A 12,774-nucleotide genomic window follows, 5' to 3' on the forward strand; every position below is an offset into this window, starting at 1 on the left:
AAACATATGAAGCATTTGGTATATTAGATATATTTTAAATATTCGATTAAATAGGCAAACAAACGAAAATTTAGTTTTGAATGTGATACATTCTAGAGTTTATTAAGAATTCAACGATGAAAAAGAACGGTCATCCTATCAAAAAAATAATAGAACTATATGTCAGTATAGTATTATTGTATATAATATGAGGTATATATATACTAAAACATAGAACATAACTATTATAGATTGCGGATATGTTAAAATATAATGTAATCAAATACATTTATAAAGGAAAAATATGTATGTATGATCATGTAGGAATTCTGATTTATGTAGGAATTATGTATAAGATATTATTGTATATAATATGAGGTATATATATACTAAATAACATATATAAATTCAGTGTATATTTTATTAGTGAAAGGTTTTTATATCAATTTGTTTATGTTTTTTAATTTAAATATTCATATCTTATGTGGTAAATAATACGTTATGTTTGAAATAATATTGATTATGTATTAAAGTTGTTTATGGCTATAGGAACCTGAATGAGAAATAATTATGATGAGTATATATAATATATGTCATTAAAACATTAATTGTTTATAGTATATGTAATGTTGAAAAAAACATTAGTTGATGTTTTATATGGTATATATCACATAAAACATCAACTAAAAGTATTATATCTCACGGGTAATATATAAAACTAATATAAATGTAAATAAGATGTGGTATATATATAATAAATTATGTATACAAACTATTATATAATGCGACAATATTATAAAACTAGTATAATCATAAATAATATGTGGTATATATTTATAAAATCATATTAGAATATCATTACAATGAGGGGTATATTGTTAATATATACGATATATACACAGATGATATACTCTGAATGTACTAATCAAGTAGTTTTGTTGTTTAACTATTTAATTTTAAATGGATAAAAGAACAAATGACTTACTGTAGACTTTATCGTAGCTTCAGGTGATTTAAAATTGTATATGCCGGCGACTTGTTAAGATTCTGCAGATTACGATTATGAGAAATTTGAATACAAATTGAGAAAACAATGTGATAAGAAGTTCGAATTTTATGATTGAATATCTAAAAGCTTCAAATGATGGAGAATAATTTTAACTATTTAATTTTAAATGGGTAAAAATAGTTGTCGGTGATGAAGAATAATAGTTATATTGTGACTGTCGGAGAGGGAGAAGAATTAGGTAAATATATAATTTTGGAAAGAATATATAAATAGTTTACTACAAATTAGAAAAAGTTATAAATATTATAATATATTTTAATTTATAATTAATTTAAAAGATACTTGAAATTTATTACTATATTACTTAATCAAATAAATTTAAAGAAGATATGAAATTCATATTAAATTCAAATCATTTAAAATAAGGTAATTTTTCAAATAATCTTATGAATATAATATCTCATTAATATTCGTATTATATAATTAATAATTAATGAAAGGTTATAATTGTCCGTAAAATATTATCTTTTCTATTTAAGAAAATAATTTTCAAATTAGGACATTTCTGAAATTTCTTATTAAATTAATGTCTTTTGTCTAAATCTTTAAATCATATTTACTGTAATGATGTGACATAATTTAATTGGTTGAAAATTCTTGTCCAACAAGAAGAAAAAATAAACCAAATCTTTATGGTTTAAGAATATATATATATATATATATATATATATATATATATATATATATATATATATATATATATATATAAATAAATAATGTCACATAAAATAAATCAAATCTCACATAATTAAAAAAATAAATATAAATTATGTCACGTTAAATATTTCAAACTAAATCAAATAAAAAATATCCAAAGTTAAAATTGAAATTAATTTAATAAAAAATTGTTCTCATTTTTTGTTTCATATTCGTCACATTACAAATGCCGTATTTTTTAAAAAATTAAAAAAAAACTACTAAAAATCAACGAGGGTATTATGAACCTTTGAACATATTCATTAGACTATTTATGAAAAATCGTGAAATTAAGACATTATTATAATTTAACTTATTTAATTAGGCTATTAGAGTAGAAAGCCCTAAAGTAATTGAACGTTGGTTCTCTCTTTAAGAGCAAGTGAGATGGATATCGATATAGGTCGTAGTCAGCAAGTTTTGTAAATCAAAATGTTTTCGGATTATGGTAATGGTGAGATAGATGGGTCCTATGTGTTTTGGCATTACATTGTTTGCTAACTTTTCAAAAATAAAAGTGGAAGAACAAAAGTAACTACAGATAAATAGATGGCATATTATTGGAAAAGCAACTTTAAATGATAAAATCTTACAAATATATTTGAGAGGAATTAACAATTACATTCTGTAAAATAGAAATAAAGGGCACAAGTAACTGGAGAGAAAAAATTCACACATGATTTTGTGTGTTCATTTTTATGTAAATTCCTATTCAAGAACCCAAAAATACTAAGAAAAAAACTACAAGATGTATGATAGAAGATATCCCCAGCTCCTCTTTACATCAACTGAACTAAATCTCGATTTTTCATATAAGAATATGAAAGAAAAGAAAAGAAAAGAAAAAAACTATATCTCCAAGAAAGATTGCCATGGTTGTAAGCTGAACCCTTTTTCACGTGAGCAGATCCAAAGAATGAGCCAGGATTTCATATTTCTAAGTCAAAATCGGGGATTGCGACTGTCAGATCAAAGTATCACTAATACTCTGCCAAACAAAATGGTTTTTTTCTTTTTCTATAAATGTTAGTTCTTTAGGTCCCTCGTTCTGTGTCCTTCTAGCTCGCTCTTGCCCTTTCGAAGAACTGCAGGGAGTTGCTTAATCTTCGTCCTCATCGATGGAAGCAAAGGAAAAAGGTTTGAACTTGTGGCCATCACCATGGTAGAACTTATTTTGAAACTCAACCCAATGAAGACGCAAAGCATGAAGGAAGGCACTAAGGGTCTCCATCATAAGAAGTATGAAAGCAGTTGCAAACGAAAAAACAGCTAAACCAATCAGCCGAATGACAAAGCTGTCATACCTATTGCCACAACAATATCATCAGTACTTATATAATAATTTGTTTTCGTCTCAAGCAATGCGATAAACTCAAAAATTAGTTGAAAACATTTCATATTTTTGTTCAGCTATGCCCATCCCTAGAATTTGATGCCCAGCAAGGAAAATCCATCCCTTAAGGTTGAGGAAATCTCTCTAAACAACAATGTTATGATTTAAATGATATTCAAAAGATTTTAATTGCAACCTAAAAGAAGATGCTATTTATAGCCTTATGAGGAAATACGAAGATAACTAATTAATAACATAATTAATCTAAAGTAACAAGTTAAACTGAATCTAAATTATACTTATCCTATAATTCTCCTCATCAGAGTTTTAACCAACAAGTACGTACACGTGGGTTAAGGGGAGAAAAATATATGGCATGTATTATACGAGTATAAAGATCCTTTATATTTCCTTCATCATGCATATTGGAAGAGGTGAGTATTAAGAATGGTAATGGAAAAGAGAAGGAAGTCATAAACTTACCCCCAAGCTAAGAGTAGTACTTTCTCATAGAAAACTGTTGACAGTTCTGAGTGCGCCAAGCTGTACAAAGCAACAATTACAAGGCTCAGCCATATTACAATTTGAGATGGATGGACATTCCAAAGAAATAGCAACACCATTAGAGTACCTTAAAGCCCAAAGTCGGAGATAGGATGCTGTATTTGAAACTGCACCCAAGACGAATTCTATGGAGTGAATCATTTGGTGAACAAAAATCTCACTAAAATTGAAGTCCTCTTGGTGTTGCCTTGCTGAATCAGGTTCCACCTCAAGATCAATCTCAGAGGTTCCAAGCATTCCATAAGTACGGCCTTGAAATCTCTGGAAGTATTAAATTGTCCAGAAAAAACATTTCAAGTTTCATAACTTGCAAAAATATCTAACTCGAAAGGGAAAATATACCAGCTTGACTAGTCAGAAAATGTTTCAAACCATTAAAAAAGGTTGTATGTGATGCCACAAGAGAGTATTAAAAGTTTTAAGATCTAGCATACCTCTGTGTGCATCTTTTTCAAAATAAAGGGTTTAGGAAAAAGCATCCAAGGCACTGCAACTATAGCCAACATCAACAATATAATCTGCAATATTGAGCATTGCATATACGTCAGGACAGAACATTAAGTTTAGATGGTCAGCAACAATAGAGACCAAAGTTTGAGATCATACTTGAAGAGGTCTTTGGCCCCAAAACAATTCGTTCTCACCAAGATCCTCAAATGGGCTTAAAAACATGTAAATCATCACATGATAGAGGTCTGCTTGAGATCCGGTGCACCACTTGATGACAATGAGAAGAGAAAGATATCCAAAAAGGCTGTTAAGGAAGATCACTTGTGGTATAAACTGGTACCTGATAATATAGCATTGTGTGAGTTTCCTTTTAGTCCGCCTCCCCTATTTAAAGTGTGACAGCAATTCATTTTAAAAGGAGGACAATGTGAAAACTGAAGGTGAAACAGACCTGATATCGATTGAGCTTCCAGTAAAACGGGCATTAAAATAACTCAATATGATCCCTAAGTTCATTTGAGCTATACCCAACAAGATAGACATCTTCATTTTAAGAGAGTTCAGAAAAGGAAGTTCTGAACGACTTCCACGCCAGCTTGGGTCAACACCGAATGGATACGGATCACGGTATTTAACTAAGCCAACAGTGTGGGCATCACTGTCAAGACCAACAATAATTAAACCCATCAGATTCTAAACAGGAAACAATCATCAGTATAAACTGACACTAGATTGTTTATTTAACCTTAAAAATTGCAAAGGGCAATGAAGGATCACCTGCATGAATTATCTCGACACTTGTAAGCAGATGCACCAAATATATGATATGGAACAGAGAAGAACTCATTGTAGATTAACCCACAATAAATTGAAAATAGGGACATCAAAAGAAGGACGTAGCGGCCACCAAATAGCATCTCCATAAAGCTTCCTAATTTCTGGTTACAATTAGATATGCATATTAGGTAATATTACCATATATAGGATACCTAATTACGAAATAGGTAATCCAGAGACTCCAAAGACAATTTGTTATTTATTTAGAATCATGTAGATCACTGAAGCAATCAAATAAAGTTCCAGATGACCAAGTACATATTTCAGTTAAACAGTTCTCCGATAGTTATCAAGTAAGCATCAAATTCAAACCATTATCATCCCAAAAGGTTAGTTGCTCTCAATATTCTTCTGAAAGGTGAGTGTCCACCAAGTGTGAAAAGATACATCTAAGGTTTGTGGATAGGATACGGTAGTAAGAACCTTTTTGACCTGTTTCATCAACAGGTTTATAAGATTGGAATCAGAAAACAATGAATTGGTTAAAGATCCATTTATCCTTTCACCTCATGGCTCGATTTCATCAGTTTTCACCCTTTTCTATCTCTAACGTGATTGAAGTTTCAATGAAGATTTTTCTTTAGAAGCAGCTCTCTAACTCATGTAATAAGCAATGCATCATCTCGATTGATGATGGTAGTGAAGGAAGGTTGACACGGTCACCTGCTTTGCGAACTCCCCGGGTGAGTGAGTGTAATAGCTTCTGCTTCAGAAGTGCTTTTTCTAAATGAAAGCAAGTGACATTCTGCAAGGTATGATAATTGATTCTACAGATTTCTTTCATCTAGACTGCAATAACTAACAATGAGGATTCACCTCAATTGTTAACGATTTGAAAAAATATCAGAGAGATATAATATTCAGAATTTTGAGTTTGTAAAGCTAGGATTTTCATTTCATAAGAATTGGAAAATAAAATTTAAAGTCACGTTAAAAAAAAAACACAATTGTTACCAGTATTTTCAGCAAAAAGTTTTTAAAAGGGAAAAGAAAAGTAATAAAAATAAACTTTTTTCTAATGAAAAAAAAACTTGACTTTGGAGAAAAAATGAAATTGTAAATGGGCATACAAAAAGCCCACAAAAAAATTAACTAAAAGAAAGGAATCCCGTCAAGATATATAAGAGAAGCGAGTGGTTGTAAAGGTGCCTAGAACAAGTTTGACTGTTTCTCTCACCCCAAAGCCCCCACAAAATAGCACACCCCAGCCAACAACAAAAACAAACCTTCGGCCGATAGAGGATAAGCTCCTCAATCAACTCCCTTGATAGCACATATAATGTGTTGTTTCTTAGGCTTATATTTTGTTAGTTTTGTGTTTGATTTTGTGAGGTTACGAGAATATTTGATTAGATTGTAGAAATTGAGCACTCTCACCAAACAGGAGAAATTAGAAAAGTTATGAGAAAAATAAGCATTAAATCGAGATTCTTCAAAGCCCGTGTGATAAGCGGAAGAAATCAAGCCAAAATCCCAAAGGGTGACATATCGATCCTTGAAGAAGAAAAGAGGGGAAGAAGCATGCTTCCAGCCCATCGTGAGACTTTTTTTTAAGTTTTTTGTAATTCACATTTCTGCCTGTGGCATTTTTCTTTGTTAGGCCTCCTTCGCATCCAAACAAAGATGCTTTCTTTTTTTTCTTCTAATAGAAACAAGACTTTATCATAGAAACAATGAAATGAGTCTAATACTCAAATTACAAAATACAAGATACAAAACAAATTGAAGCTTCCTATCATAAAAAAAAACAAACAAACAAACAAAATGAAGCTAAAGTCATTAAAAATTTTAACATATGCTTTTCTAGTCCTCGTGGACAGAAGTAGTAATGTGTGAAATAGCACAACTCATGGTGTATTAGCATTGAAGTTCCATATTTTTAAAGAAAAAACAGCAAACTAACATTATTCTTCTGATCATTAGTCAAAGTTGAAGTATAACTATAATATTGAAGAAAAATATTGTATACCTGATTATTGAGCTTACTTTCACGAGCTATAAGAACTAAAGCTCCAAGCAACAAGCATATTCCATGACCCCAATCCCCAAACATCACTGCGAATAGGAATGGAAATGTAATAACAGTGTAAACTGCAGGATTTGCTTCTTGATATCTAGCAACACTGCAATTTCAAATTAAAATGTTACACTCAAAACTATAATTAGTAGACCTAGAAGTAAAATATGTGGCAAAAGAAGTATCTACTAGACCACACACAAACTGAAACTCCAATAAGTATAAATCAGCATTGAAGACTAAAAGCATATAATTTATCCAAAACAATATGTTCCACAAATTTTACCAGTTACAAGCCACGTACATGCTTGCAAGGACCATAAAGGAGGATGATATAACCTAATACTGGCACCCATACAATGCTGGACATCATCGCACTTACAGCCATGGACAAACTGCCCAAACAAGGTCAATCATCGATTCCCACACACTCCTGACCTCTTCAACTGTTCCCATTAGATGTCATTCTAATTCCTAGACATTATGGTAATTTGGATTTCGAGGTATGATACAGAACCCTTGTCAGTTTTGCATTTTTTCTAGTTCACAATATTTTGTAATTTTTCCCAAGATTTCGCAAGATGTATATATTTTTTTGTTGCCACTTTTATAGATTGAAAGCTCAATACTTGTCAATACTTTCAGAAACTTGTTTCCACTTTTTAAATTTGGATTAGTACCAATGTCTTTTAAAAAGGTGAAAAATATATTTGAAAAAAACAAGGTGAGAAACAGGTATAATTTTTTAAAACAAAACCACTATCAAATACAACTATAATATTTCAAGTCTTGGCAAGACTCACCCATAGGCGTCAACAATTTCTTGAAAAGCATTTGTCAAACGGTTTGTTCTAAAATGTGTAGGAGGGGATTCAACCGTATCCATCACATGAAATATTATCCCCACTTGTGAACTACTATCAAATGTTGCTCGCTGTAGTGCCTCTTGAATCTGCAAAATTGTTATTGGAACAAAAATTCCTAGAATGTTAACAACTAAAAGGTTCCACAAAATAGGACAACAAACAATATATCCAACTGCAAAGCTAGGTTAGCCAATGTCAAAAGACACCTAAGAATGTTATAATGAATTGGTATAACAAGCTACCTGAGTTTTTGCAAAGATTGGGCACCATCCTTCTCCAACAAGACATTTTTTAGTGACATCAAAATTCAACATGTTTAACGTATCATATACAGCCTTTTCCCTTCTTACCTGTGAAAAAATGGGAGGCAAATATCACAATGGTGAACGATTTAAAACTATGCACACCTGACGTCAAAGAATCAACTTAATTACTCCAAGGATTAGAAGCTTGTCAATGACTCAATGTGCACACGTCAAAAATTGAAAGAAGTTTCAGATCAAAAGAGAAAACTAACGGTACGTTTATTACATCTTACCATATTCATCCATTTAATCAAGTGAAACCCTATTGATGCAAGAGCCTCGTTTCGGTGTCGGATCCCAGCATCTAAAGTGGCCTCAAGTTCCGTGAGGCGGGATGACACCTGCAGCACCATACAAATTGAGGTGTCAACGATAATTTTGTGATGAAAATCGAATAAACGTGTACAAAGTTCAGAATTGAGTTATATTAATTGATGTATTTAAAATATTTCTAGCTAGCGTAATACTATTGATATTAGGCCAGGATTTAATTACTTCAAGTAAAGATTAAAAAGTTTGTCCTTGACGCAATGCCTATTCAAATAAGGGGACTAAAGGATGAAATTTTTTAGAATTTTGTTAGAACCAGAAACATATCTTTTTCAGAAGTAAGAAAAACAAAATGTAGACCATCTATGCAATATTTTTTCAACAACCTTTCGAGAAAGCAACTCACTTCTCTAGTTATCTGCCTCTGTTTGGTTATATCTTCAGGAACAGGATAGCAATTTGCTCCAAAAGCCTCACAGATCTTCAAAACTTTGTTTCTGGCCTGCTCCCCAGAGAAAAACACAACAAATACTGTTTTCTCAACCTGCAATGATAAGCACATAGGTATAAATAACAATGGCTGACTGAAAATATAAAGTTCAAAAAGTAATTGATAAAAAGAGCTAGGAATTAGAAATTTTTATTTTCAAATATCCCACTTTCTCCATATGAAGACGAGGAAAACAAATTTCAAAAGGATTTCCCGTTGGTTTGAACCTATTTTTCTTTGTAAACCATGTCAATGAACCTTGTTACATTCAATTTTCTTCTTCAGTTCCTTGGGAAAATTCTGAATACAGAGGAATCTCAGAATAAATAGTGCAAGAAACCCCTGGTTAGTAAACAAATCTTAAGGAAACCAAAATTTCAACTAAACGCATCCTTTCTTGACAACTAACCACAACAAAATGAATTGGGAAGTAAAAAGTGGTTGCACGATAGGCCTTAATCTTAAAACCAAAAAATAAAGTCAAGGGTAAGGAGAAGACCATTTCTGTAGATATGGGATCCATGATCTGTACATCAGCTGGTGCCTGATTGAAAAGCATGTTTCCCCTTGTCGCACGGAACAACATCCTTTCAAATCTAAGAACTTTGGATTTACAAATAATTCCACAAATAAATCTCAAACCAGATTGGTTGGATGGTCCAGGTCTCATTTCCTACAAAATAGTACAGTGTGCAGGTAATCAGATAGCTACATATAGGAGATACAATGATTAAAGTAAGAAAAATCTACCCGTTCAAGTAATGATCCATCCTCAACATAGCTATCATTCAAGAAAACATTTTCATTCAACTCCCTTTCTTCAGAAACTGAATGGCTATTACTGGACACCAGAAAGACGCTTGCCTGAAATTGCCAGACAAAAAAAATATTAAAGAAGTTATGCCCTAGAAAAGGCCAGAAAGATCAATACTTGGTCTTCACTAATTTAGATACTAGGGATACAAGTATTGTACGATTGTCACATGGTAGAACATTACCAAAACCAAATTCAAAATTCATGAAAAGAAACTAAGTGGAGGATCAGGAGGCCAATCAATTTACCTTTTGCAATACCATCTTGAATTCTAATAGTTCATTATATGACTGTCGAAGTTTCTCGCTGTTAGAGTTCATTTCAATCAGCTCATGCTCGTGATCAGCCAGTCGTATCTGACAATAAATAAACCCAGAAAATGCAATTAAGTGCTAAAAGAAAGCAGTCCTGACATGCTATAGAGGGTGTTTTGTCCCGTCTTCAGGCAATATTGCAATTTGGCATTGTTGTTTGCAGTTGCACCAAATCGTTGAAGGCATGTTTATCATATTGAAATTCTTCTGGATATTTATGGAACGAAATTGAGATTATGAGTTACATACATTAATTCTGAATACCATATAAATTGGCATCTCGTCCAGACTCCCACCCACATTCCACTAAAGACAGTGGTTAAGGAACCACTCTCCCCTCTGCACATTCATTTATTTCCAAAAGTTTCTGTTTCCATTACATTTTTCTTTCTTTCTTTTTTTTTTTTTTGGGGGGGGATAAAATAAATTGACGAACATAGATATCATTTCTATTGCTAATTATGTTTTATCTATTCAGTAGATAACTGTTAGAAGATTACATAACTACCTTTATTTCCTTCATATTCCAAGAGAGATGTTTGATATAACAATCTTTGAAACCTAATTACAAGTTAGTTAATGTATTTATGGTATTCCACATAAAAAAATATTTATAATAAAATGTATCAAGAATGTGAAATAATATATTTTTATATATAAAATTCTAAATGTGGTAAAGGTTGGGAAATACAATGTATACATCCATTTATTCGTATTAGTGAAGCTATATACTTTGAAATAAGTTACAGGTTTTGCAAACAATGTATTATTGGCAGCAACACAAAGTTGGAGCCCTTTTATTAAAAGGAAACAGACCTTTCCTAAGAATAAATAATGAGTTTGCCATATTAGAAGGCAAGGAAAGAACGTTTTAACAAACAAAGCTTACAAAAGGACCACACATCATAAAATTTTGAGTCCTCTAAAAAAATTTTATGCAAAACCAACGATGCTGTCATGAAATTCTCCAACAATATCTGATCAAGCATATATTGTATTTTAGTTGTTTTATGGGTACTTTACATAACCACCAACTAATCAAGCATTTGAATGCAGAGCCAGGAAAGGGGAATGCTTAAAATCTACCTCTAAATCCTCTAGTTCAATATGTTCTTGAAGAATTGGGCGTGTAGATGCCAGTACACCAGCTTTACTGATTTGATCTTTGAAAAATCTTAGCTTCCTTGACATCTCAGCACATCGCTTTACCTGTGAAAATCTCTCAATAATAAAACGACTAATATTTATGAACATTTGAGATGCCGCCATTTATGTTGATCACTAAAAAGTACTTCCAAAATCAATAAGTTAAAATAACTGAAGTAACAACTAAATTAACAATATGTTGGAAACAGCCATCAATAGGTGGTTTCCATTATAGGGATCAATCACCAACAGTTGATCAGAGGGAACGAAATTCAAGAAGGAAAATCATGAACTCAACTCGAAAGGTAAACAAAAAAGTGGTCCAATGTGGCAATGCCACCTACAAGAATCGATGAAATCATGTATAGAAAACAATACTCAATAAAGTTTGGAAGTGGATGTCCCAGAAAACCTATCAAGTCTGCCGACAGAAAGCATACATGTCACAGAAGTTGCTCTTTACAAGGTATAGTAGTTACCTGGTTAACAAAGGTTCTCTGGAAAGGACTTTTGTCCACGTTTAACTGCCAAGGAAGAAAAGAAAATGTGAGTTGAAAATTTTACCCCACCAACAAACCAACAAAAAGTATAATTTATAGACAAGCAAATCGAGTTACTTCTAAAACATTTTATCAAACAGTGATTATCCAACACTACAACTTGAATAGTACACAAACAGTGGTTTTAACAAGTATAATTTATCCCCCGACGCCTGATCCATTAGATTCTCAAATAGTCAAAATGCATAGAGCCTCCCCATTACTCATAAACCCAACTGGTGACTTGTGGTGCAATTCTGAGATCGTGAAACTTATACATAAATTGCACTGAAGATACAGTCTCACACAATTCCTAGATTTGCACCAACACTTAAGCAACCAAGTAAACCTATAACTAACATTAGAGTTCAACATCCATCCAAATTTCCAGTAACCGCTATAAATCAAAATCCCAAGTATTGAATTCTAGAATTCAACGGCAAAACCGGCAATTCTACCACGCAAACACCGATAAAACAGAATAAAAACGCCTTAATCCTGACATCCACGCTAAAGTTCTAACAATTACAGTAAAAGATAGGATAAAAACACAACAACAAATCTCCTCCTCTATCAATTAAACATAAAACAAAGTGAGAAAATTAGTAGAATATAAATAATTTGAAACATACATCTCTAAATTGAAGGATGCCAAGCTCGCCAAGATATGAAATGGCTCGATGAGCGGACTCAACAGGGATAATGAGCTGAACAAAAGTCATCTTCTCGGAACGCATCAGATCCATGGGAGGTATATTGTCTAGGAACTCTTCCATGATTGATAGGTTACCGGAAACGAAAGAGAAACCGGCGGCCGGAGAAATGAGATCTGATGAGTTTTCAGATCTGAAGCTTGGATTGTACAGACAGTGGTGCTTTGGTCCGCGTGGGGTAGGGAGGAGTGAGATTTCTGGTGCGTCAATGCTTCGGTTTTCTCCTTACAACTGCCATTACTAAGGATGAAAAATATGAAAAAGGGGATGAAGGAATTTTTGTATTAAATGAAATAAACGAATAAAGCTTTTTTTATTTTTGCTTAACGTCGAATGAAATGAGATTGTGAAAGGAATATGATCGGAAGCCGA

At 32.3% G+C, this 12,774-nt stretch overlaps 1 protein-coding gene across 1 annotated transcript; it reads right to left on the reverse strand.

The window, feature by feature from the left end:
• Positions 1 to 2,280: 2,280 nt before the first annotated feature.
• On the reverse strand, positions 2,281 to 12,774 carry LOC101216514 (V-type proton ATPase subunit a1). The gene is made up of 18 exons (XM_004149513.3): positions 12,322 to 12,774; positions 11,630 to 11,674; positions 11,091 to 11,213; positions 9,939 to 10,046; positions 9,627 to 9,740; positions 9,376 to 9,549; positions 8,793 to 8,930; positions 8,350 to 8,457; positions 8,054 to 8,161; positions 7,749 to 7,897; positions 6,898 to 7,051; positions 4,869 to 5,029; positions 4,543 to 4,749; positions 4,248 to 4,431; positions 4,076 to 4,159; positions 3,709 to 3,902; positions 3,561 to 3,620; positions 2,281 to 3,048 (listed from the first exon to the last, which is right to left on the reverse strand). Exons 1-18 carry the CDS (start codon positions 12,463 to 12,465, stop codon positions 2,844 to 2,846), a joined length of 2,460 nt encoding a protein of 819 aa, XP_004149561.1. The 5' UTR covers positions 12,466 to 12,774; the 3' UTR covers positions 2,281 to 2,843.

Source organism: Cucumis sativus, chromosome 6, assembly GCF_000004075.3.
Source record: "Cucumis sativus cultivar 9930 chromosome 6, Cucumber_9930_V3, whole genome shotgun sequence".
Lineage (NCBI taxonomy): Eukaryota > Viridiplantae > Streptophyta > Magnoliopsida > Cucurbitales > Cucurbitaceae > Cucumis > Cucumis sativus.

What these genes read in the sequence shown, in the direction of transcription:
- LOC101216514 (XM_004149513.3), bottom strand. Translation starts at nt 12,465, where the DNA reads ATGGAAGAGTTCCTAGACAATATACCTCCCATGGATCTGATGCGTTCC. An exon ending in AAAGTAAGCTCAATAATCAG is followed by an intron (nt 5,030 to 6,897) that starts GTATACAATATT and finishes AATTGTAACCAG; the next exon opens with AAATTAGGAAGCTTTATGGA. An exon ending in GGGGCCAAAGACCTCTTCAA is followed by an intron (nt 4,160 to 4,247) that starts GTATGATCTCAA and finishes TCAATATTGCAG; the next exon opens with ATTATATTGTTGATGTTGGC.